Source organism: Bos indicus x Bos taurus, chromosome 13 (genome assembly GCF_003369695.1).
Source record: "Bos indicus x Bos taurus breed Angus x Brahman F1 hybrid chromosome 13, Bos_hybrid_MaternalHap_v2.0, whole genome shotgun sequence".
Classification (NCBI taxonomy): domain Eukaryota; kingdom Metazoa; phylum Chordata; class Mammalia; order Artiodactyla; family Bovidae; genus Bos; species Bos indicus x Bos taurus.
The window spans coordinates 52,109,852-52,136,660 of NC_040088.1; the positions used below are offsets into that span (position 1 = coordinate 52,109,852).

Genomic DNA, 26,809 nt, shown 5'->3' on the forward strand with positions numbered 1-26,809 from the left:
GTTTATGTTTTCTCATCCATTGTTGGCTGGGGCTATATACAGTAAGTTTTGTGTTGGGACGTGACAACTTTCTGAGTTTTTCTTTTTCAGTATTTTAAATAGCTGTGAAAAGAAGAGAAGCGAAAAGCAAAGGATAAAAACGAAAGATATAAGCATCTGAATGCAGAGCTCCAAAGAATAGCAAGAAGAGATAAGAAAGCCTTCCTCAGCAATCAATGCAAAGAAATAGAGGCAAACAACAGAATGGGAAAGACTAGAGATCTCTTCAAGAAAATCAGAGATACCAAAGGAACATTTCATGCAAAAATGGGCTCGATAAAGGACAGAAATGGTATGGACCTAACAGAAGCAGAAGATATTAAGAAGAGATGGCAAGAATACACAGAAGAACTGTACAAAAAAGATCTTCATGACCCAGATAATCACGATGCTGTGATCACTGACCTAGAGCCGGACATCCTGGAATGTGAAGTCAAGTGGGCCTTAGAAAGCATCACTACAAACAAAGCTAGTGGAGGTGATAGAATTCCAGTTGAGCTATTCCAAATCCTGAAAGATGATGCTGTGAAAGTGCTGCACTCAGTATGCCAGCAAATTTGGAAAACTCAGCAGTGGCCACAGGACTGGAAAAGGCAGTTTTCATTGCAATGCCAAAGAAAGGCAATGCCAAAGAACACTCAAACTACCGCACAATTGCACTCATCTCACACGCTAGTAAAGCAGTGCTCAAAATTCTCCAGACCAGGCTTCAGCAATATGTGAACCATGAACTTCCTGATGTTCAAGCTGGTTTTAGAAAAGGCAGAGGAACCAGAGATCAAATTGCTGACATCCGCTGGATCATGGAAAAAATAAGAGAGTTCCAGAAAAACATCTATTTCTGCTTTATTGACTATGACAAACCTTTGACTGTGTGGATCACAATAAACTGTGGAAAATTCTGAAAGAGATGGGAATACCAGACCACCTGATCTGCCTCTTGAGAAATTTGTATGCAGGTCAGGAAGCAACAGTTAGAACTGGACATGAAACAACAGACTGGTTCCAAATAGGAAAAGGAGTACGTCAAGGCTGTGTATTGTCACCCTGTTTATTTAACTTATATGCAGAGTACATCATGTGAAACGCAGGTTTGGAAGAAGCACAAGCTGGAATCAAGATTGCCGGGAGAAATATCAATAACCTCAGATATGCAGATGACACCACGCTTATGGCAGAAAGTGAAGAGGAACTCAAAAGCCTCTTGATGAAAGTGAAAGTGGAGAGTGAAAAAGTTGGCTTAAATCTCAACATTCAGAAAATGAAGATCATGGCATCTGGTCCCATCACTTCAATGGAAATAGATGGGGGAACAGTGGAAACAGTGTCAGACTTTATTTTGGGGGGCTCCAAAATCACTGCAGATGGTGACTGCAGCCATGAAATTAAAAGACGCTTATTCCTTGGAAGGAAAGTTATGACCAACCTAGATAGCATATTCAAAAGCAGAGACATTACTTTGCCAACAAAGGTCTGTCTAGTCAAGGCTCTGGTTTTTCCTGTGTTCATGTATGGATGTGAGAGTTGGACTGTGAAGAAGGCTGAGTGCCGAAGAATTGATGCTTTTGAAGTGTGGTGTTGGAGAAGACTGTTGAGAGTCCCTTGGACTGCAAGGAGATCCAACCAGTCCATTCTGAAGGAGATCAGCCCTGGGATTTCTTTGGAAGGAATGATGCTAAAGCTGAAACTCCAGTACTTTGGCCACCTCATGCAAAGAGTTGACTCATTGGAAAAGACTCTGATGCTGGGAGGGATTGGGGGCGAGAGAAGGGGACGACAGAGGATGAGATGGCTGGATGGCATCACTGACTCGATGGACTCGTGAGTCTGAGTGAACTCCGGGAGTTGGTGATGGACAGGGAGGCCTGGCGTGCTGTGATTCATGGGGTCGCAAAGAGTTGGACACGACTGAGTAACTGATTTGATCTGATTGGCTACTTGGAGCCTTTTGCCTTTCCATTATCCCTTTTAGGATTAGCTTGTTGACATTCATAAAATAAATGTGCTGTGATTTTCCTTGGGGTTGGTCACACTGACTCTTAAGATCAAGTTAGAAAGAATTGATTTGCGAGGGTGGTTCCAGTCACAGGTCTGGCTGCCCTGGCTAGCAGCCTCCAGAAGTCATCTCATTAACATAACAAAGCTTCCTTGGTCTGTCACTTAGGAAATTCCACAGGCCAAGTACAGCGTACCTGTACTGGTTCATGGTCTGAGGATTGGGGACTCCTGGCTTAAAGAATCTAAAAAGTTTTTCTCCTTCACAGCACAGCTTAGGATGAGTATGCATCTCTGCCCCTGGTAGCCTTCAAGGATGTCCACTTCCTTCTATTCCTTTCTCCGTGCCACACAGGGCATTGTCCTCATCTGCTGGCTCAGAGCTGGGCAGCCAGCACTCAGAGGTCTTAGCAAATCCACTGCCCTGAGGGTCTTGGTCTGGAAGGGACATGTGTCACTTCCATTCAGGTTCCCTTGGTAAGAATCCACCACCCAGGAACTTATGTCTTTCATGCTCATCTTTCATGCTCATCAGATACAGCCCTCAGGTCAGTATCTCTAATCATTTTGAATGTCTGAAACATGTACTCTGGTAGATTGCTCCAGAGCTCAAGAGGATAATATCACCAGTGAAAATGTTAGTCATCCAGTCGTGTCCAACTCTTTGCAGTCCCACGGACTGTAGCCCACTGGGTTCTTCTGTCCATGGGATTCTCCAGGCAAGAATACTGGAGTGGGTAGCCATTTCCTTCTCCAGGGGATCTTCCCAACCCAGGGATTGAACCAGGGTCTCCAGCATTGCAGGTGAGGTCTTTACCATTTGAGCCACCAGGGAAGCCTAATCACCAGAGTTGTGCTTATTGACAGTAAAGTTGGGGCCCTTTTACTTGAAAGTCAGCCTTAACTGAAGACTTATAATTGATTTCTTGGAGTATTGTTAGTGTGTTATCCTGTTTTTCTTGGTGTAAAGCCTTGCTGTCAAGAAGTCTGATGATCTGATTTTATTTTCTTATGTCTTTTTTTCCTAGATGCTGGAAAGATTTTTTTTTTTTTTTACTTCAAGTCCAGGTGTTATCTTTTGAACATCTTAAAATGATATACAGTCTTCTGTTTGTGGCTATTTGCTGGATTTGTTTGGCTTGTAGTAAAGTACAGTCAGAATTAATCAGATTCTTGTTTGGAGACGGCTTGTAAAGAGCCTATTTCCTAGAGCTGAAACTGTGAGCAGGCTGTCTGACTTCTCTGGATCTCATTTCCATCACCCAAAATATTGGGAGGGAGGCAGAGAATAATAGTGTTATATCTGTTAGGGTTACTATGAGGAATGAAAGTGAAAAGTCAAAGTGAAGTCAGTCGTGTCTGACTCTTTGTGACCCCATGGACTGCAGCCTACCAGGCTCCTCTGTCCATGGGATTTTCCAGGCAAGAGTACTGGAGTGGGGTGCCATTTCCTTCTCCAGGGGGTCTTCCCGACAGGGATCTCCCACATTGCAGACAGACGCTTTACCCTCTAAGCCACCGGGGAAGCCCTATTCGTTCTGTGATGAATAAATGAGGTAATAAAATTCTTAGAACCATGGCAGCACATGTTAAGTATTTGATAAACATTCTTGTCATGACTACTTTATTTTAACATTTTTGATTCTTATAAGTGGTGATTCAGTGCCCAGCATAACATATTGATATAGGAAGTATGGTGGCTCAGTCAGAGAAAGGATCTGCTTGTAATGCAGGAGAACCAGATTTGATCCCTGGGTCGGGAAGATCCCCTGGAGAAAGAAATGGCAACCCACTCCAGTGTTCTTGCCTGGAGAATCCAATGGACTGAGAAGCCTGAGGAAAACCTTCCAACATTGCCTTTTTAATGGGAGTTTGTAATCAGCTTACCTCCTTAAGGTGCTGCTAATCTGCCTGTATCACAGGTTTTTGTGTTTTTGAGATGAACAAAGGAAATTTATTTTATTTATTTTTAAAATTTTAAAATATTTGTTGGAGTACAGTTACTTTACCATGATGTGTTAGTTTCTGCAGTGTAGCAAAGTGAATCAGCTGTGTGTATACATACATCCCCTCCCTGTAGGACTCCCTTCCCATTCCAGTCACCACAGAGCCCTGAGTAGGGCTCCCTGTGCTACACGGTAGGTTCTCATTCGATGTCTCGTGTTTACATAGTGTCAGTAGTGTGTGCGTGTCGGTCCCACTCTCCCAGTTCCTCCCACCCTGCTTCCCCTTGCTGTCCATGCGTTTGTTTCTCTCTTTGTGACTCACCTCACTCTGTATGACAATCTCTAGGTCCATTCACATCTCTACAGATGAGCCACTTGCATTCCTTCCTATGGCTAATACACGGCGGAACAACCTAAATGTCCATCCGTGGAAGAATGGATAAAGATGCGGCGTGTATACACAATGTGTCATAGGTTTTTGTTACCTCCCCTTATTATAGACCTCCCTGGTGGCTCAGACGGTGAAGCGTCTGCCCGCAATGCGGGAGACCCGCGTTCGATCCCTGGGTCGGGAAGATCCTCTGGAGAAGGAAATGGCAACCCACTCCAGTACTCTTGCCTGGAAAATCCCATGGACGGAGGAGCCTGGTGGGCTACAGTCTGTGGGGTTGCAAAGAGTTGGACACGACTGAGCGACTTCACTTTCACTTTTCCTATTATAGAGTAAACTCCTTGAGGACAGTAACTATGTCTTCACGCATTTTCCATCTCTGTCAACACCAACCTAATACAGTGCCTTGCAAACAGTTTGTAATTCATAGAGCATTTATTCCTATCACCCTATACATCCCCTGAGAGCAATAAATATCTGTGTACTTGTATTTTCGTCTTTAATTCTCCTGGGCATTTTTGAATTTAAAGTTTTTCTTTGTTCCTGAAGGAGAGACTGTAAGGTGATGTGTTTGGATGGGAAGGCTGTTGGCTCTGCCTTGTCAGTATCACAGTGCTCTGGGTCTAGCATCTTTTGACTTAATGTCCCTGTAGACACTGAAGCCTCAGTCAGTGACCATCTTATGGGGATTCTCAGAACATGTGAATTCTCTGCTCTTATTTATGTATAGAACGAGATGTCACATTTTAAAAATCATCAGATAAATTGCTTTCTGTTGAGTGAAAAAGCAAGTCATTGTGGTTGAGGGACCCTTTATCTGTAAATAGGACTCAGTCATGAAACCAGTTTTGAAAACTTGCTACAAAAACACTTCTACCTCGCCACAGTATTTAGTTGTGAAGTCAAGGAAAGCTTTTATACCATGGATTTTTTTTTTTTTCCTGAAGTTTTAAATTATGAACAAAATTCAAAGGAATACTTCTTAGGATTCTGGGCGTGTGGATGAATATGATATTTATACTATATCTTGGTATCAAATATTTTATTGTCTGTCTTCACTTAAATATATCATCAGAAGCTGCATATTTAAGAGGATCTGAACCTGCATCCTTCTGCCAGGGGTGAAATAACGTTAGCATGTGACACGGGCAGGTGTTTTAATCACACATTGTGGAGACTTGGGACCCAAAGTGGTCAGAACAGCCTTTTGGACCATCCTGTATTTTCAGTTCAAATGAATTCTTCTTTTCCGTCAACCACTTTGGGAGGAATTGAATGAATAGAGCGTCCTGTTTGCAGTGTAATCTACAGAGTTGCACTGAATTTGAAGGGTGTCCCCCTGGAATTGTAAAACAAGTCAAAAGTGACCCTCTCTGAGCATCTCAGGGAGGGTACAGCTGTTCTCCCAATGCAGTATTCGATCCCTCAAGAGTCGTCGCAAAGGGGTAGACTATTTGTCTTCTGATGGTAGCTGTATTTTTCTGATTGCTTCCATGGGGAATGCAGCCGGTGAAATGAGCTGATAGTTACAGTCCAATTTTTGGTGACCAGTGTTCCAGAATTGTTCATTGGGAACCAGCCAGTGAAGGCCGCTCAGTTGTGCCTGACTCTTTGCGACCCCATGAACTATACAGTCCATGGATTTCTCCACGCCAAAATACTGGAGTGGGTAGCCGTTCCCCTTCACCAGGGGATCTTCCCAACCCAGGGATTGAACCCAGATCTCCCGTGTTGGGGTCGAATTCTTTACCAACTGAGCCACCACGGAAGCCCTCTAAGAATACTGGAATGGGTAGCCTATCCCTTCTCCAGCGGCTCTTCCTGACCCAGGAATCGAACCAGGGTCTTCCACACTGCAGGTGGATTTGTTACCAGCTCAGCTACCGAGAGGCCCAGTTCTGGCCTTCGACAGGGTGGCAGAAACTTGCAAGTCCCGAGTCACTGCGTGCGTTTCCAAGTATTCCCGTTAGGCTGTGTTTTTTCCTCTGGATGTAAATGTCATTCTGTGAAGCTGGAACTTTTTAAACCTTTCTGAAGTGCCACCAGAGGAATAATTTGCTTCTGATTTGCCAGACTGAAAGCTGGAGAGGCAGTTTCTGGTGTGGCTCATCTCTGTGATTTGTTGGATTGTTTTGAAAGCAGGTCTGCCATGTCGTCATCTGGTGCTGTGGATTTCATCCTGCTTACATTTCTCTTATGCTGTCTACCGGATGATGAAGGGAAAAAAGCTGAACCTATTTGAAATAATATCTGCTTCCATGCATTATCCAGACATGATGATTCTTTTCTAGGAGTGTTGGCTAGTCCTTTGATGGTTCTGAATGTAGTCCATTATAATGCTGGCTGGCCCACCCAGTCCTGGACCTTCCCGGTTTTTCATTTCTGTGCTCAGATAAGGCTAGAACTGCTTCCGTAAGCTCCAACTTCTGTCTGTCTTCCAAGTCCAGTTCTATATTCTCTATTGCCTAAATTGAGGGGCTGTGTGGCTTATCATTCAAACCAGGACAGTTTTGAGAGGGACACTGGGTATAATCCAGGACTGTCCCAGTCTAATGAGGATGCATGCTTGACATTGCTGCTGCTTTTTATGTTTTATTTCTTTTGCTTATTTCTTTTTATTAAAAAATTTTTATTGTGGTATAGTTGCTTTATAGTATTGTATTAGTTTCTACTGTACAGCAAAGTGAATCAGCTATATGTATACATATATCCCCTCTTTTTTTATTTTTCTTTCCATTTAGATCAACACAGAGCACTGAGTACAGTTCCCTGAGCTATGTACCATGTATAAAATAGTATACTGTGTATAAAACGGTATACTATGTATGAAACAGTTGTCTGTTTTGTACATAATAGCGAATGCATGTCAATCCTAATCTCCCATTCATTCCACCCTGCCTCTCCCCCTTGGTGTCCATACGTGCGTTCTCTACATCTGACATTACTTCTCGGAGATCTCCAGGGAAGACACCATTGCCATGCTGAACGTGCCTGGTGAATGTCCAGTCCGTGAGTGCCTGAATGGGTCTCTGATGGAAGTTACTGAAACAGCCAGTTTTTCTTTAATCATTTAGCACTTGCTGGCTGATTCCATCCTTGGCCGGAGAATAAACCATCATCAGTCACGCACACAGCACCAGCTATCTCACCCTTCTCCACCCCCTTCACCTTCAGACAGCCCTCTACCCACGATTTTCTTCCCCACACGTTCATTTTGGCCTGAGACAGTGTTCACCCACATACCATTTCTTTTTTTTTGTTTTTAATTTGCTCTTGTTTGTTTCTGTTTTATATTGGCGTATATTGGAGTTGATTTACAAAGGTGTGAGTTTCAGGTGTACAGCAAAGTGGTTCAGTTATACATATATATAGCCCTCCGCTCTTATTTGGATCCTTTTCCCATATAGGTCATTACAGAGTATTGAATAGAGTTCCCTGTGCTATATAGTAGGTCCTTATTAGTTGTCATTTTATAGTAGTAGTATGTATATAATCAGTCCCAGTCCCCCAGTATATTCCTTTCCTACCCACATACCATTTCTAAAGGCTAGAGACAGAATGAGAGCCAGGGCATGGCAGCGTTAACTGTATGCCAGCACATTTTCTCAGTTATTTAGTTGACTTTTGGAAGTCTATTCTACTTTGAAAATGCCTGGGCAAAACAGGGCTCAGTATTGCTTTAGGACCTTTAATAACAGTTTGTCGTCACTGTTCTGCTGCCACTGCTTCCGGACAGTGTATGACTAGCAGGGCCTGAAGCTAGGCTACTCCTGCCCTGGAGGATTTCCTAGTGTGTGAGTAAGTAGCAGGGCAGGTCAGTGGGGAGACCTGATTCCATTTTGCCCACGTGATTGACTAGGGTGGCTTTTGTACTTTTAAATAACCCATTCTATTTTGATAGACCTTTTCTCCCTTCTTTTTAACCAGTGCAGTGTCAGTATAAGATCCACAATAGACTCTGCATGGCCAAGTGGAGGGGAGTGGCAGCTGCTTGAATATATGTCTGGCTCTTTGGTCTTTGCCTGTCACAGGCTTTGTGATTGATTCTGAGATTTCAATTCTGTCCAACTTAACAGCCCTCCCAGCAGACCCAGCCCAGAGTCTTTTGTTGCCCTAAATATTTCCTCAAAGGTCTTTTATTAACTTTGCCTTTTCTATTCTTATTTTTCTCCTTCTTATTTAATATGTAGCCCTGTAGCAATAATGAGAAAGACAAATACATCTATTAATAGTAATGTGATCAGGTGAAACAACACATACATTTCTCTATTAAAAAAAAAGAACTTTCAAACTTCATTTTCTCTCCTGCTAAATGCTTGTATAATAGAAAAGACAATGAAAGGGTTGAAAAAACCCAACTTTCTCTTATTAAATCTTTCATTATGAATGTTAGCTGGGAGAAGAGCAAAGTTTTTTTCTTCTTAATTAAGGTAGTTGTGATATTTTAGGAAAAATTAAGGCAGGATATTGGATTATCAGGGTCTTTTTTTGGCAAGCAGAATTATTTCTGTGACACTCAGACAAAGTATTTGCTTAGTGTGAGTGTCTGCCAGTTTTGGTTTGCACCATCTTTGTTGGTTTTAAAATCCCTAATTTTATCTTGCATGTGGTCACTTGTAATTCACCTCTTTTGCATTTAGGCATCACTGTATTATAAGTGGAAGTGCAATTTCTTGGAAGGGTTTTTTTCCCCTTTCCATCTTCCTAAGGGGAATATAGACATGATGGCTAAGCTTAGGCAGCCCCTTTGGACTGTGAGGTGGGATTCACGCATTGGGAATGGCTGGGCAGCAAGAAACCAGAAACTCTGTACTACCCATGTATAAGTGAGAGAAACTCTGGTGTAACTCCTGTTATTTCCAGTTTGTTCTCATATGACTCTGGCTATTGTCTCAACTTACATATCTTTCGATCTATTTTTTCTGGTTTTATGTGAATGCTGCTCTTGGAGATTTTTTGTTTTCATATCAGACTATATGCCTCAGAGATAAAGGAATGCTATATCTAGTGGACAGGAACAATCTTAACTCTTATAGATGTGTGCAAGATGCTATGCAGTGTCTAAAATCTAGCTTCACATGTTAGAAGTGATCATGGTAATGCTTTTAAAATTGTAAAATTGCTCCTTTTCTTTGCCTGTCTCTTCTTCATTCTCTAAAGATTCAATCCTAAAGTCAGTAAGTGCAACAGAAAAAGAGACACATTCAAGCTTTGGGGGTAGGAGGGTGGCGGTGGGCATGGTGGTCCAGAGCCGGGTATGGAACCACGAGTGCGGTGAGGAGAGCATCTGTGCAGGGTAGGGAGCCTGGCTTGAGGGGTCTGAGCCCGATTGGGATCAGGTTGAGGTAGGTAGGCGAGCAGGTGAGGAGGTTGAGTTGGACAGGTGTCCAGCTAGGAAGAAAGGGCGTGGGGTGATGGATTACTACATTAATACATAGGTTGCATAGTTGAAAGAACCCAGAAGGTTCCGCAGAGCCCACTCACCCAGGGAGTTTATAAAGGCACAGGACATAGCTTAGCAGGGATAAGAAAGCACAGGTGACCATAGGGGCCCCAGGGGCTTACTGGCGCAGTCCACCACCCTTCCCTGCCTCAGGGGCGTTTCTTAGTTGCTTAGGACATACTTTGTCTCCAGATGTGAACTTTCTAGACATATCTGAGTAGTCCGGGTGTTGAGAATGCTTGGACTGAAATCTCTAGCATGGTCTTTTGTGTGCGACTGGTCAGCCATCTGCAGCCAAGTGTAAGCCAATGACCTGCATATCCCTGGATGTGTGAACAAGCTGGTCCTAGAGCCTCCAAGGTCTCTGCTGCTTTGAACAGAACATGACACATCTCGAGCTTGCCTACTCATCTTGACCTTGACTCAGTGTCCCTGCAGGTCAGCATAGAGCTGTTCACACCCAGATGTGAGATAACTGCGCTTCGTGCAGTTACATGTAGGGGTACTGACTGCATACGTAAGTAGCTTAAAGATAAGGGAAGCCAGAGTTCTCACTGTTAGGGAACTACAAACAGGAAAGGGAGAACACTAGAATGAACCATGCAGGGTTGTATTGAAATTGATCTATTGGTGTGAACTTGGGATTTTCAATAATATAGTGAAATCTGCAGAGATGTGTGTGTATTCTCTAATTCCATCACCTGAGAATACTGAGACCTCAAATAACAATGAGCACATCTAGGGCCCAGATTTTGGCTTCTAAGTACCATTTTCTGCACACAAAAAAGAAGCAAAGCTCACTGGAGAAATGCTGATGGATTCCAGGCCTGTGACAGTAAAAGTGCAAGATGAGTTTGACTGTCTCATGCCAAAGAGTAGAAGTACTCAGCAAGTGAGGGGGACGTGTCAGAAGGACCAGGCAGCCAGCTTGGATGGGGGATTCACACCAGCCACATCAGCGACCATCGTAATCTGAACAAATGATGGTAACCCGTTGACTGAGATGGGAAACCACAAAGCCATACAAATGGAAGTAAAATGAATTTGTGATTTCTCCACAGCAGCCTCATGGATGTTAGACTGGATGATTCTTTCTTGGGTGGGCTGCCTGGTGCATTTGTAGGATGTTCAGCAGCATCCCTGGGCCCTAGACGCCACTGCTTAGATCAGTGTTCAGCACCAGTGGTGCCTCAGATGGTAAAGAATTCGCCTGCCATGCAGGAGACCTGGGTTCGATCCCTGAGTTGGGAAGATTCCCCTGGAGAAGGAAATGACAACCCATTCCAGTATTCTTGCCCAGAGAATTCCATGGACAGAAGAGCCTGGTGGGTGCAGTCCATGGGGTCACCAAGAGCTGGACACAACTGAGCAACTAACACTAACGCAACAGAAATACAAGGTGTGTCACATAGGAAGGTTTAGAGTTTCTAGTGGTCATAGTTGGTAGAATCAAAAGAGCCTCCAGACATGGCCTAATGCTCCACGAGGATCAAAATTGCCCCAGTTGGGGACCACGGAACACATGTGGGACAGGATTGTTACGTAGTTTAGGTATCCTTGCTCCTACTCCCCTTAGAAAATGCTAATTACAAGGGCAAAGGGTAACTTTACAGTGGAGAAGCCTGGCAGACTCAGGTGATCGAGGGAAGGTCACGGTAATGGAACGGATTGAAATCTGTGCCAGCTGATAGGATGCAGTGAGAAGACGACGGCATTTCCCCAGGATTCCTGCTGATGGTGCAAACGTGAGCTAATCAGGAATACACAAAGGTCACAGTGCTCTGTGGTGACTCAAATGAAAGTAAATCCGAAGAAGAGGAGACACGTGTATGTACAGCTGATTCACTTTGTTGTACAGCAGAAACTAACACGACACTGTAAAGCAGCTAGACTCCACTGAAAATTAAAGGACAAAACCACACGCAAGACATAATACAAAATACCTTGGCCTGTGTGCTTCACAATCTCTGTGGTCTTGAAAGTCAAGGAAACCGTGATCCAGGCTAAGAGGTGACTTGACGAGGCCTGGCAGCTACGTACATTGTGGATTCTAAACTGGATCCATCTCTGTTAAAGAACTGTTTGGGACATTTGGTGAAACTGGGGTGGCTGAGGGCTGAGGATCAGATGATAATGATGTACTGTGCAGGGGAATATCTTTGTAGGAATACCCTAAATTTTATTGGACATAAAGTTTATGAGTCAGGACAGAGAAATGGGTCTTTGTATTGTACTTTGAACTTTTCTGTAACTTTGTGATAGTTTGAACAAAAGAAAAATGCTTAGAAGTTGCAGTCGGGGTGATGCATATTTTTTTCAAGGATCAGATCAGATCAGATCAGTCTCTCCGTTGTGTCTGACTCTTTGCGACCCCATGAATCGCAGCACGCCAGGCCTCCCTGTCCATCACCAACTCCCGGAGTTCACTCAGACTCATGTCCATCGAGTCAGTGATGCCATCCAGCCATCTCATCCTCTGTCGTCCCCTTCTCCTCCTGCCCCCAATCCCTCCCAGCATCAGAATCTTTTCCAATGAGTCAACTCTTTGCATGAGGTGGCCAAAGTACTGGAGTTTCAGCTTTAGCATCATTCCTTCCAAAGAAATCCCAGGGCTGATCTCCTTCAGAATGGACTGGTTGGATCTCCTTGCAGTCCAAGGGACTCTCAAGAGTCTTCTCCAACACCACACTTCAAAAGCATCAATTCTTCGGCGCTCAGCTTTCTTCACAGTCCAACTCTCACATCCATACATGTACTGGGTTCCAATCCTGAGACTGTTCTTGAGAAAAAATATTTGTCTTATCGTTTCTTGAAGGGAAAAAAACTGTCGCATTAAAATAAGGTTCATATAAAAAGAATACTGGAAAAATTTCTAATATGTTTCTTTACAAATATATATTTCACATTTAAAACTTTAATATATATTAAGTACACTAATTAGTATAAATAGTATATAATCATTTAGATTTATACATATAAATATACAATTTAATATGTATAAATAATAAAAGGTAAATGTATATAATTTACATATAAATGTAAATTTAACAAATAATAAATATATGGGTGTATACATATTATGTCAGTAAGTATATATATACACCCACCCACCCACCCACCCACACACACACACACACACACATATATATATATATACAGAGAGAGAGAGCTTGCTGACGACAAAGTGAAGTTTTAGAACCCAAAGTTGAGGTCACTTTTTAACTCCCACTGGCTTTTTTCTTTTTTTGGTGAATTTGTATACATATTTTCTTTGTTGGTACTTGGAAAACCCTTTTTCTTTTCTTTTTTAAAGGCAAATCTAGTCTTTTTCAGCAGTTTAAGCTTCCATGATCATATTTGAAACTGGTGAGCCATCTGCTGCTTCTTTGAAATGTCAACCACACTTGAGAGGAACATGTGGAGGGCTTTTCCTCTGGTCATCGAGAGCATGTAGGAACATTTCGGGGTTGACAGTGACTCGGGAAGCAGTGGTCCGTCTGTGTTGACGGGCTGGTTTTCTAAGCATGGGCTGGGGAAGGTTGTTCCTCCCAGATCTCCTGATGGTTCCCTTAGTGAGATGGATTGTTGAGGCTGGACCAGCGCTCCAGGTCGCCGGGCAGAGCTCACTGGCCCTTGTCCTGTTTGTTCCTGTGACGTTAATGCCGTTAGTGCTAAAATTCCATTAGCGCTAACTCGCTGTTCTAATTGCACCATTTATTGTGTGGCTTTTCCTCATGCGGTTTGACATTGAACAGACAGCCTTCTGTGAATCCCTGCGTCTATTTTTGTGAGTGGTAACACTCCAACCTGTCAAAAGAACTTAGCAGGTCACCTTGCAGGAACGTGAGTGTAATTTGGGTACATTAACTGTGTTTTTCTCTTTTCTTTTCCAGTCACCCTGTCCCACATCACACAGCTGGTCCTCAGCCACAACAAGCTAACAAGTGAGTCAACCATTGCTGTCCTCTGTTCACAATTTCTGACTTGTAGGTAACGTGGCAGAACTGCTAATTCTTCTGTTTTCCTCGACAGTAATGACAAATGATTTTTTGGGCAAAGTGAAAGGGTACTGAGATGGCACTAAGATATCTGAGCGTACTGTCTTCCTGTATTTTGTAGTTTTCTCTGTTTTGAGGATTTTTCCTCAATTTTTCATGTATGTAAATTGAAGGCAGACAGGACATTGTTCCTCTGATAATGGTCCCCTTTGGGCATGCAAACTGCTGCAGTGACCTGAAATGCTGAGACTTCCGTTATTATTTTATGGGAAAAGAGAAGCTTATCAAAAAACTGTTGGAGGACTTCCTTGGTGGTTCAGTGATTAACACTTCATCTTCCAATGCAGGGGGTGTGGGATTGACCCCTGGTCGGGAGCCAGATCCCACTTGTCTCATGGCCAAAAAACCAAACCATAAAATAAATAATATTGTAAAAAATTCAGTAAAGACTTTTTAAAAAGTGATCCACAACAAAAAGAAAATCTTGTTTTAAAGTTGAATTTTTTCAGAGCAAAACATTGTTAGCTTTCATTTCTACTTTCTCCTCGAAAGGGGAAAATGTCATTATTGATATACTTTCTTTCCCTGCTTGATGGCGGCGGGTGGGGAGCATAAAATTGTAGAAGTGATAGAAATTTACATCTGCGTTTTTTAAGTTCTTGAGTCTGATTTCCAGGGAAAATTGTCCCAGGCATTGGGAGTGGTACAGTTAATGTATAGAAGGTTTCACACCTCTTGGTAAAGCGTAATCTTGTGTGACTAACGTGGGCCGTTTTATTCTTAGAGCTGTGGCTTAAAAGGTGTTAATGATGGGGCCCGCTGTCCTGTCTCATGTCTGATTGTGTGTCTTTGTGCTTGCTGTATTTCCTGCAGACTTGAATGCTTTTCTGATCCTGTGGCAAGAATTTGTGTGAGTTCGGCGAAACAGAGCAGAATGTGATGTTGAGGGACTTGTGTCATGAATTTATGTGTGTGTTGCATTATATACAGCTTGAAGCAATGTCACAGAGCTGTTGATTATGGAGAATTAAGAGTGGCAGTGAGGGCCCCTCGTGAGCAGGAGACAGGCAGATCAGTTCGTTTTTAGCCAGAAGCGAGGGCAGAGTGACACCACGGTCACGTTTGGGTATTGGAGCCCCGGCAGCTGACAGTGAGGGTGACAAGTCACGTGTGATCACTGCTGTAACGGGTAATACGCTGCTGCTTTCATTGTTTTTGTAGCGAATGGTCCTGTTCTCTCTCCGCTGAGACCCTAATCCCAGTTCTGAGGGGATTTGAAGTGTGTTTTGAAGGTGGACTGCACGATCCCTAAATTCCCCCAGATTTGGTGAGCAGAAATTTCTGGTGCTCTCTCTGTCGTGTAGTTCATGAAAATATTTCCTAATTGCCAAGTTGACCACTGGTGTTCAATCCTGCATCATCATCAGAGGGAAAAACAGTTTCCACTGAAAAAGGAAGCCAAACCTGTTGTGTTCCCATTATACCATTAATTGATTGGTTCCTTAAAAAGTCTTATGGACAGTCATAGTTTTTCTTTTTATATGTCCATAACGAAATCTCCAGGATCAGGGTGTTAGTTTCTCTTTCTAGACGTGCAGGATGAGATTAATTTAGGGAGGCATAAACAGAGGTAAGTTGTGTCTGCTATTAAAGAGGTTTGCTGTGGATCCAAACTTTTTCTCCTCTTTCTCCCCCCCTTCCCCCTTTCCCCCCCTTTTTTCCCATTTGAGACACTCTTGACCTAATCCAATAAGCTCTAATTAATCGTCTTGGTAAATTCTGTTTCAAGCCATTGTGAGTGGTGTCAGTGACGCCCGATCTGTTTCACTAAGGTCAAATTAGCATCTTTTACTATTTTTCTGGCATTTAAATGAATGGCTTCGCTATGGTTTTTCCGGTGTTTATAGTAAATATGTCCATCTGATGGAAAGATAAATATGCATTACGTGGAGGTGGGTGAGTCCGGCCTCCTGTCACTTTTCATTGTAATCAGTGTCTTTCACTTCCCGTGCTTTTTAATGGGGACTAGCTGACAGCACCACATTCAAACTGATGGGACTCAAAAGATAAACCCCTCAGCACTCCTTTTATCTTGCATGCTCGTGTGCCAATTACACTTCTGATGTGTCCTCTTGTATACCTGGGGGACGAATCACCAGCTTACTCACGTTGGGACTTGGTCTGGGGACAGCTCTCAACTCTGAGGACTGGAGTCAGTATCTTGGAGCTGTTGGAAGAGCGTGGCACTGAGCTGGCCCTCTCTTCCTGCTGGTGGTTTTGACAGATCAGCAGGTCCCCTCAACATAGTACAAGTGAGGCCATGAGAAAGGGGAGAGCAAGCTGATGACCCTCAAATTCCCAAGATTTTGTGAGCAGGAATTCTTAAAGTTTTTGACATGAGAATTTGTCAGGGTCTTTCAGAATTGTCCGTCTGATCACTGTCAGAGATTCCTCATTGTTACAGTGACATGATTGACGTGTAAATCTGGGGGAGTGGGGTGGAGCTGGTGGGTTTTGGTGCAGTCACTGGGGGTGACTCTGCGGGTAACAACTCCTTCAGTCCATACAATGTCTGCAGTGGATTAAAGGAGGTGGGAGGTGCAGTAGCGAGGGAACATTATTTTTTTGCTGTGATTGGACAGGTGACTCTCTGGGCCCCGGATGGAGGTGCTTGCTTGCCCAGGGGGAATGTTTGCAGAGTAAAGATGAGGCTCTTCCGCCAGGCTTTCCTGCTCCTCCCTTCCTCCCCTGCCTGCCCCACCCCCCGCGCGTCTTCCTCTTGGCCCCCCTGCAAACTGGAGATATCTCTCCCCCAAATCCTATTGTTCAGAGACTTTTATTTATTTATTTTTTTGATGTGGACCATTTTTAAAAGTCTTTATTGAATTTGTTACAATATTGCTTGTTTTATGTTTGGTTTTCTGGTCACAAGACATGTGGGATCTTAGTTACCTAACTAGGAATCGAACCTGTACTCCTGCATTGGAAGGTGGAGTCTTAACCACTGGACCGCCAGGGAAGTCTCATATTCAGAGACTCTTGGCACCAGCATGGCTCTTCCTTGTCCTGTCACTTCCTGTTCCGTCCTCTCCTGCCTGCTGGATGCTTACAGTGACTGTAGCTATGAGAGTTCCCCTTCTCCCTTGAGCGACATGTCCTCCCTGCTTGATGCAGACCATTCTTGGGAGGACCCTTTTGCCAGTGAACTCTTTCCCCAGCTGATCAGTGTCTAAGGAGTGATCCAGTACTGATGCTCTCGACTGTGACACTGCCTGGAGGACAGCACAAAGGCCTGTGCTTCATCCAAAAAGCCAAAGTAGAGGGGGTGTGGTCCTAGAGAATTCCTTTAAAGTATTTGTTCAAGCCTCCTAGGTCACCCCAAGTATTGTCTTTTGACCTTCAGTGGTCCGGGGTACGTAGCTACATTACTATGATCCAGAATTACAGCTTCTGAGGGTGTACCTTTATCTTAAGGGCGGTGGTAAGCTTTGTTGAAGGCGGAGACCATCTTGTATTCCTCTTTACTGCCCGTTGCTGAGCTCAGAATGGTTTCCCAGGAAGCCCTCATGTAAAGGCAGTAATGGCAGGACCAGGGTGGGAAGCAGGGGGTCTGGGTGAAGTGGTCAGTGGAGGAACCTGACAGTTTCTTCAGGATCAGTCAGTGTGCGGGTCTGAGTGAATGTAACCACTGCACACTTCTGTTCCTTAACTGCTTGTAGTTTCCTTTCAAATGTGCTGAGCAGTGAGAAACAGAGCCTTATATCCTAGGAGTTGCTGTCTTTCCCCTTTACGTGGCCCTTTCACAGGGAAGGAATGATGTACTAACATGGTACAGGCAGGCCTCACTTTATTGAGCTTGGCGGGAATTGAATTGGCGGAAATTGAAGGTCTGTGGCGACGCTGAGTTGAGCAAAGCTACTGGACCATTTTTCCAACAGCATTTGCTCACCTCGTGTCTCTGTGTCACTTTGGTAATTCTCACAATATTTCAAACCCTCCACCAGCAAAAAGGTGACAACTGGTTGAAGGCTCAGAGGATGGTTAGCATTTTTTTTTAAGCTTTGTGTTTTTTAATAAGATATGTACATTTTTTGGACATAGTACTTTGCACACTTAATAGACAGCTGTAGAGTGTAAACGCAACTCCTACAGGCACTGAGTAGCCAAAAAGTTTGTGTGACTCAGTTTATTGCAGTAGTTGCTTTGTTGTGGTGGGTGGTCTGAAACCAAACTTGCATTGTCTCTGCGGTGTGTCTGGCTCCTCAGGGACACCCCAGGATACACAATTGGAAAGCTGGGGTCGTGACCAGCCTTGGGGCAGACCTGGTGGGCTCAGCTGAGTTGACTTCTCCACAAGGAAATGAAGACCTCCTACTATTCTAGGTCTCCTGGATTGGCCCTCTTGTTACCCGTTCACTTAGCTTTATGTATGCATGTGTGCGTGCTAAGTCACTTCAGTTGTGTCCACCTCTGCAGCCTTTCAGACTGTAGCCCACCAGGCTCCTCTGTCCATGGAATTCTCCAGGCAAGAATACTGGAGTGGGTTGCCATGCCCTCCTCCAGGGGATCTTCCCAACCCGGGGGTCAAACCCAAGTCTCTTATGTCTCCTGCATTGACAGATTGGTTCTTTACCACTGGTGGCACCTGGGAAGCTCTGTTTCATGTATTTAAGATCCCAAATGATTTACTAATATTTTTAAACAGTTAATTGTAGGTTATGTTTCTTGAAATTAGGAACGCTGTCGTATGCTTAGGTATTGTACATACCACCCCACAAAAGTGCCCAAAGCAGGCCGAACATGAAGCAGACCCTTGAGTTAATGCCAGTTGATAAATGGGTTGGTAGGTCATGAGTGGTGGTGAGTCCCAGCTGTCTGCGATGATAGACTCAGCGCTTGCTTGCTGTCAGGGTCTCTAAGAAGGGGATACAACATTTATTTCAAAGATGGTCTTTCTGTGTCTCTGCCTGCCTGCCTTTGTGGTGACCCTCCCTTATAAGCCAGTGTTAGCTGGGTCTTTTGCAGTCTGCATCTTATCTAATCCCTGGTTCTTATGGTCTTGGGAGTATTAGCTTTGTAAATGTTTTTCTACTTTTCAGTCTTAAAGAGGAATTTCTGAGAGAATCGTTTTAAAACTTGTCCACTAGAGGTCACTGTTGGGATACTTTTTTCCCCCCTTCCTCCTCATCTCATGCTAAAAGATTAAAAACCAAATTGGTGTTGTTAGAGGACGAAATTTTTTTGCAAGCTTCTCTCAGGGTATGATGTTGCTGCCATTTACATAGGCCAGTTTTGCCACAATTAATGTTGATCCTTCCATAAGGAGGTATGTTATTTTTCTTTTGACTCCCAAATTTAAAGTACACGTTCAGTTTCACGTGTCATGTTTAGTGTTTATTATGGTTTCTTTCTCATGTTAGAAACTTTCCTTCCAATCTCTTTAAAGTGAGAGAATTCTCTTGCCTTTTATGTATTTTTTTTGTATGGAGTATACATAAAATTTTTTTCTCCCTTGGAAGAAAGTTTAAAATATATATGTATGGAACCCGATTTTAATTTAAAAAAAAAGTGTAATACTTAGGAAAATATGATTTTGTGCCCGTTTATATTGGTTCTTTTACTGAATGCCGTCATGTAAGGAGGAATACTATGCATTATGAAATGACTCACATTTTGCATAAATGATAAAGCAATCTAAGTATTAATTTTTTAACATGATGCTTTTCTTAATTTTAAAAAGAAATAGCAAAACCCAGTACTTCAAATATGACAACAGTATTTTCCATTTTGTGACCTGCGCATGATAAGGACTAAAGCCTGATCATTTTCTGCAAGAAATGCAAAGAATGTCTTTTTGCTGTGTACAAACATTGATCAGCAGGTTCTATATAAATCTTTCATAAGTGTGAGTCTCGGTATGTGATTACTTAGTTTTACACTTGAAACTTTTAAGTGTCATGTAAAACGTTTTCTTGAGATATTAGCAGCTTTGCTGGCCGTTTCAAGCCTTAACTGGGACCATTTCTTGTCATCTAATGTGTCAGAAATGACTAGACAAGCAGTAAACATAAGTGTTATAGCAAAACTTGTTTCTTTTTCTTAACAGACTATTTCTTACTAGTTTTAACTTATATATGAATTCAAAATTATAGTGAACAAGTAAATGCCAGGATATTTGCTTTAGTGATTTCAATAATTTCTTTGGTCAAAACATTAAAACAAATGTAATGTTTAAAGATTTTATGCAGATGTATATATTGATAGGCTCTCTACTGAAAGTGTTATTGTAAAGGAATTAAGGAGGATGTTTTGCATGAAAATATTACAATCTCATAATATGCAGGCCCAATTATAATAAAGAAAATTAAGCAGTTTTTTAAAAAGCATAATAAATGGAAACCCTTTTCTAGAGACATAATTGATTGTTGAGATGAATGAGAAAAATTAACTGTCCCAACTTGTAAGAATGACCTTCACCAGTCTTCCAACACCTTTCTGTTGCCAAGTCTCTAGTTATTTCCTCTTTCATAGATTACTTGTCATGCCTTATGCAAAAGTTCTAGTGCATGGCTTGTACAAAATTAAACTATGAGGGGAGAATATGCAAAATAAATTGTCTCTGTGTCATGAATTTATCTTGTGACAATATCAAAACAACTTGCTGTTTGCATTTTAACAGAGTATGAATGTATTTATAAACCAGAGGCTTTGATCAATAGCTTATTTTTCTAATTAGTGCACATTCATCAATTTGTTCCTGTGCCATCATTTGAAAGATTGGATTTGAAAAAATGTGTACATAATTGTGAGTCAGACAGCTATTAATTGAACAGTGTCTTTCCAATAGTACCACTGGTTAGGTACCATTTACAAAATTGCCTATAGTTGGGAGTTTGTTTTTTGGCGGTTTTAGTTAAGGAAGCATGTGGGATTGTCGCATGGAAGCATCTATTGATCCGATAGTCCAGAGCCAGCACATCCCAAGGCTAACATGTGAAGTTGGAGAAGTGGTTTTGATACACTTGTGTCCTCTGCTCAGATACTTGTCGTCCTCGATCCCTTTCATGTCAGCCCTTCCATCCTGAACGCACCTACTCTAGAATCTCTCTTCTTGGAGTATTTTCCTGTGCCCAGAGGAAGCGAAATAAGGGTAGGTGTTAATTTTTCCACAGTATGTTTTTAAAAGGAGTGACTTCACTTATGGGAATTTCAGAAAGATGGCAGGCTGTGGCGATCCTCATGTGTGGGCAGATTGAACCTGTCACTTTCCACACCGCCCACTGTGGGGAGTTCATCTTGGATAGGGTTTCTTTTACTGTTTTTTAAAACTTTTTTATTTTTTTAAATTTTATTGGCGTATAGTTGATTAGCCGTATTCTGTTAGTTTCAGGTGTACAGTGAAGTGAACCAGTTATACATATGTATATGTCCATTCTTTTTCTACATTCTTTTCCCATGTACGTCATCACAGAGTATTGAGCAGAGTTCCCTGTGCTGTATAGTAGGTTTTTATTAGTTATCTACTTTATCTGTTTTATATATAGTAGTGTGTATGTGTCAGTTCAAATCTCCCAATTTATCCCCACCTCCATTCTCCCTGGTAACCATAGTTTGTACTCTACATCTGTGACTCTATTTTTGTTTTGTAAATAATTCATTTATATGATTTTTTTTTTTAGATTGCACATGTAAGTGATATACCTTTGTCCTTCTCTGACTGACTTCACTAAGTGTAACAATCTCTAGGTTCATCTGTGCTGTGCTTAATCGCTCAGTTGTATCTGACTCTTTGTAACCCCATTGATGGTAGCCTGCCTGACTCCTGTGTCCATGGGATTCTCCAGGGAAGAATACTGGAGTGGGTTGCCGTGCCCTTCTCCAGAGGATCTTCCCAACCCAGCGATTGAACCCAGGCCACCCACATTGCAGGTTAATTCTTTACCGTGTGAGCCACTAGGGAAGCCCAAGAACACTGGAGTGGGTAGCCTATCCCTTCTCCTGGGGATCTTCCCAACCCAGGAATTGAGCGAGGGTCTCCCACATTGCAGGTAGATTCTTTACCAGCTGAACTGCCTGGGAAGCCACGAGGTTCATCTGTGTTGCTGCAAATGGCGTTATTTCATTATTTTTTTAGTGGCCGAGTAATGTTGCATTGTATGTATGTACCACATCTTCTCTATCCATTTCTCTGCTGATGGATGTTTACATTGCTTCTATGTCTTGGCTATCATTTACCATTTACAACGGAACCCTCAAATGGAATTGATCTACTAGCAAAAATTTCTGTGTAAATCATCTGTTGACTCTCACATAGATAGTGCATGTATACATGTGTGTCATGCAGGGGAGGAGGAGAGATTCTAAAAGATGCGATGCTTGGGAATAGACACTCTTTTAGAGTAGTGCTTAACATTTCATAACTCACTGACCTTTTTTAAGAACAGAGTGAAAGCTGTGTCCATGATTCCTAGAAAACTACACATAATCCTTAAAATTTCAATAGGTTTGTAGATCCTGTTTAAACCATTCATAAATTTTTTAGGGGCACATGCAGCTCAGATTTAGAAACCTTGGAGTTGGAGAAAGATAACAGTATATTTGCAGTGTGGATACACTGATGATGTTTCCTGGAAATATGTACAAAACTTTGATAAGGTTTTTTTTTTTTTTTTTTAAGTTAACGTGAAGCTCATTCTTTTTATGATAGCTATTGTTTTTAGGTATTTTTTTGGTGTGGACCATTTTTAAAGTCTTTATTGAACATGTTACAATATTGATTCTGTTTTATGTTTTGGTTTTTGGCCCCAAGACATGTCGGGTCTTAGCTCCCTGACCAGGGATCGAACCTGTATACCCTGCATTGGAAGGCGAAGTCTTAACCACTGGACCACCGGGAAAGTCCCCATCTCGTCTAACCTCTTGCTGTTTCTTAAGCAGTTTTTTCCTGCCTGTGTAGCGTTTACTCCAGGCACCTGATGCTTAGTGGAAATGCCTGCCCTTCTCTCTCTATCTTGCTCATCCTTCCAAAAGGGGAGATGAATTCTTACCTTTCTCCTCGAAGCCCTCCTTTGCAGCCAACTATGTAGAAGATAAAGGGTGAGGTTATTCACAGCTTTTTAGCCTTGAAGGACCAGACCTCCCAGAAACCGTGACCTGAGTGCAAGAGGCAAGGGTGGCTTTGGATGCCCTGCTCTGTGTCTGGGGCAAGAAGCAGGCTTCACATGGCTGAGGACGTGGAGCCGGAGCTGGGGGCTTCGCATGGCTTTGAGCCTGTGTTCCCCTTTCCCCTGCTGCCTCCTCTGTCGGTGTCCGTGTACAGGTAACGCCCTGCTCCAGGGAGTCCCGGAGCTCGGTGGACCAGACATTGGCCCTGCATCTTCACTTTTTCAAATGGATGAGCAGGGAGCATCCCTAAGGTTGAAGGCATAGTTGTTATCATTAGAAGAGGAGTTAACAAGGTCCAGGGTGGATTTTTCTAGCACTGGGCATTTTCCTCCACCCCCTTCCCCCTGCTTCATGTACTCCATCATCAGCACCAAGACATGAGACAGGGAAGGTAGAGAAGCAACTTCGCGTGGATGATGTCTTGCTGAAGTCATTCTTTTTCTTTTTAATTGGAGTACGGTTGATTTACAACGTTTTGTTAATTTTTCCTGTACAACAAAGTTCTACATAACGTATGTAAAAATCTTTTTCATTTTCTTTTCTTCCCATTATGGTTTATCACAGGATATTAAACATAGTTCAATATGGGCTATACAGTAGGACCTTGTTTATCCATTTGCTGGAGTAATTCTTTTTTTTCCCAGAAGTACCTTTATTATTTATTTTTTTTTTTTGGAGGATGGTTGCTTTACGATGTTGTGTTGGTTTCTGCTGGACAGCAATGAGAATCAGCCTTCATGTGTACATATATCCCCTCCTTCTTGGTTGAGCATCCTGCCACCACGCCCCCACCGCCGGCTTCCCACCCCTTTAAGTCATCACAGAGCACCAGGCTGAGCTCCCTGTGCTTATACAGCAGCTCCCCATTGGCTATCTTTTTTACACATGATAGTGTATATATATCACTATAAAAGAAGACAGGAGCTGTCGGCGAAGCGTGATGTGTGTGTGTCTGTGAATTGTATTCGTCCATTGTCTCCCTCTTAATAATCTTGGATTGAGTGTGTGTGTACCCATTATAATGGTACTTTTTAAAAATTTGAGAGCCTAAATAGCTCGTTTTCACTGAGCTGAGCATGCTTTCTACGTTGATTGATTGAAATGTATTCAGTGTTCTTTTCTCTCTCGTTCTTTGCCGTGTTTCCTTCCAGACTTCTTGGGCATCTTTCCTGGAGGAAGGGCTCCCCATCCTTTTCTTGTCCTTCACTAATGTCACTTCCTCCCAGGTGATGGAAGGTCCCTGCCTTTCCCCTTAGTGTCTCTGCTCTGACGCGCCTCTCAGACAAAAGCTATTTGTGGATGCCCTGCTGGTGGACGCTGTATTCTTTGCTCACTGAAGTGTGATTTCCAGGGTGTGTTACTAAAACAATTCTGGGTCTGGAAGGACTAAGACCACGTGGACCTTGTTTGGTTCCTTCTGGGAAGTTGATTGGAGATTCAGACATAACTAAGTTTGGCGTCCTCAGAGGAGCAGAAATCCATGCTTGTCAGCTTCTTAGAACATTTGTTTGACTGTGCGTACACACTTTTCGTACCCCAGGGACAGATATTTTTGCATGTTAGACTTTACACTATAAAAGCTGACTTACAGCTTGCTTGTAACTTCGCCTAATTTTTGGGTAATTGATTATTCTCATTGTTGCTGAAAGAGTTGAACCATTTTTTTTTTTCTTTGCAGTAAATTACGCGAGGAATGTCTTTGGTTAGTAAAATGACTTAAGCTGCAGATTTAAAAAAAAAATTGTTTTCTTGTGATGAGAACTTCTTTTATTCTTTTTTTTTTATGGCTGTGCTGGGTCTTTGTTGCTGCCAGGGTTTTTTCCAGTTGAAGTGAGGGGGCTGCTCCCTAGTTGTGGTGTGTGGGCTCCTCATCGCGGTTGCGTCTCTCGTTGAGGAGCACAGGCCCTAGGCTCTCTGGTTTCAGTAGTTGCTACTTCTGGGCTCAAAAGTTGTAGCGCACGTCTCAGTTGCTCCACGGCACGTGGTATCCTCACGGCCCAGGAACGGAACCCGTGTCTCCTGCATTGGCAGGCAGATTCTTTGCCACTGTGAGCTGCAGAATCTTAAGGAAGCCCGCGATAGGATGCACTAAGTCTCTCCTTCTAGGTGTGGGTGGTCAGTGAGTACCGCTGATTAACTGCAAGCAGCATTGCTCTTGTCACTTACAAGGCTAACGATATTTGGGGGACCTTGGCCTTTGTCAGGTGGCTACTTAGCTCTTTTGCTCTTTGATTTTTACCTTGAGGAACTTGTAGATCCTGTTAAATGAGAATTTGCTCTGCTGTTCCATAAACTTTTATGTTTTTAAATAACCTGTAACTACTGTAATTCACTGTTTTAATTGCTGCTTTGGGGGAAATCTCATAAAATCTGGAAAACTGGTTATCATCAGTATACTTTTGAACTTCAAGTTCTTATGCTATGATGATTAGTTCATTATCCACCTCCTGCTTTTGACCAGAAAACAAAAGTCATTAATCACTATAGGTACAAATGACCTTTTTATTTCCCCCCTCAATATAAAATTCTGAAGAGCATAATTATTTGCCAGAGTGAGGAAATTCTTCTTTACATGTGATCATTAGAATGGCTTTCAGAACAAAGATTCCTCATTTGCTGATAGAATTGACATCTATATAATTAGTCTGGACATCACCTCTGCGCCATGAATAGACTAATGCCTTCTAGCTGTTGTAGCTAAGGATTAAAAGGACTTTCCTTTCACTCTGACCAAGAATGCACTGATTCATATTTCTTATAGTTTGGTATTTCATATGGCTTCTGTTACTTGGGCATCTTCCCACCAGGGTGAAGAGGGATGGTGGTTGTTCAGTATTATACTCGTCAAATATTGGGACAAAGCAGTGTTTGCTTTCATGATTTCTTCTCAAATGGTCTTTCTCCCCCCAGTGACTGAATAACAAATAATCTCACTCATTTTCATGTATTTGGATATTTTTGGTCATTTTTTCTGATAACTTCATTGCAGGAGTGTAACTTAAGAATCAGCAGAGACTTCCTTGATGGTCCAGTGGTTCAGACTCTGCCTTCCACTGTAGGGTCACAGGTCCAATCCCTGAGAACTAAGACCCCACCTGCCAAAAACTTTTTAAACATAAATAAAACTTGTAAAAAATCATATTTAAAAAAAAATCAGCATACCTGGCTTCATTTGAAAATCCTCTACCGTCCCTTAATCTTCTCTAATAAAGAAATTTTATTTATTTTTTAAATATAAATTTATTTATTTTAATTGGAGGTTAATTACTTTACAATATTGTATTGGTTTTGCCATACATCAACATGAATCTGCCACGGGTGTACACGTGTTCCCCAACCCGAATCCCCCTCCCTCCTCCCTCCCCGTACCATCCCTCTGGGTCGTCCCAGTGCACCATTCCCAAGCATCCTGTATCCTGAATTGAACTTGGACTGGCGATTCGTTTCATATATGATATTATACATGTTTCAATGCCATTCTCCCAAATCATCCCCCCCCCCACAGAGTCCAAAAGACTGTTCTATACATCTGTGTCTCTTTTGCTGTCTCGAGGAGCCTGGTAGGCTACAGTCCATGGGGCCGCTAAGAGTCGGACACGACTGAGCGACTTCACTTTCACTTTTCACTTTCAGGCACTGGAGAAGGAAATGGCAACCCACTCCAGTGTTCTTGCCTGGAGAATCCCAGGGACGGGGCAGCCTGGTGGGCTGCCGTCTATGGGGTCCCACAGAGTCGGACACGACTGAGGTGACTTAGCAGCAGCAGCATACAGGGTTATTGTTACCATCTTTCTAAATTCCATAGATATGCGTTAGTATACTGTATTGGTGT

General features: G+C 42.6%; 1 protein-coding gene across 2 annotated transcripts in view; it reads left to right on the forward strand.

Annotated features, from left to right (window-relative positions):
- RSU1 (Ras suppressor protein 1) overlaps positions 1 to 26,809 on the forward strand; it is a 213,631-nt gene that overhangs the window by 16,215 nt on the left and 170,607 nt on the right. Inside the window, exon 3 of one of the 2 annotated variants that reach the window (XM_027559851.1) lies at positions 13,708 to 13,758. The exons of the other annotated variant lie outside the window; for it this stretch is intronic. Within the exon in view, the coding sequence (XP_027415652.1) occupies positions 13,708 to 13,758 (51 nt within the window). The remainder of the gene's footprint in view (positions 1 to 13,707; positions 13,759 to 26,809) is intronic. 2 annotated transcript variants of the gene reach the window in all.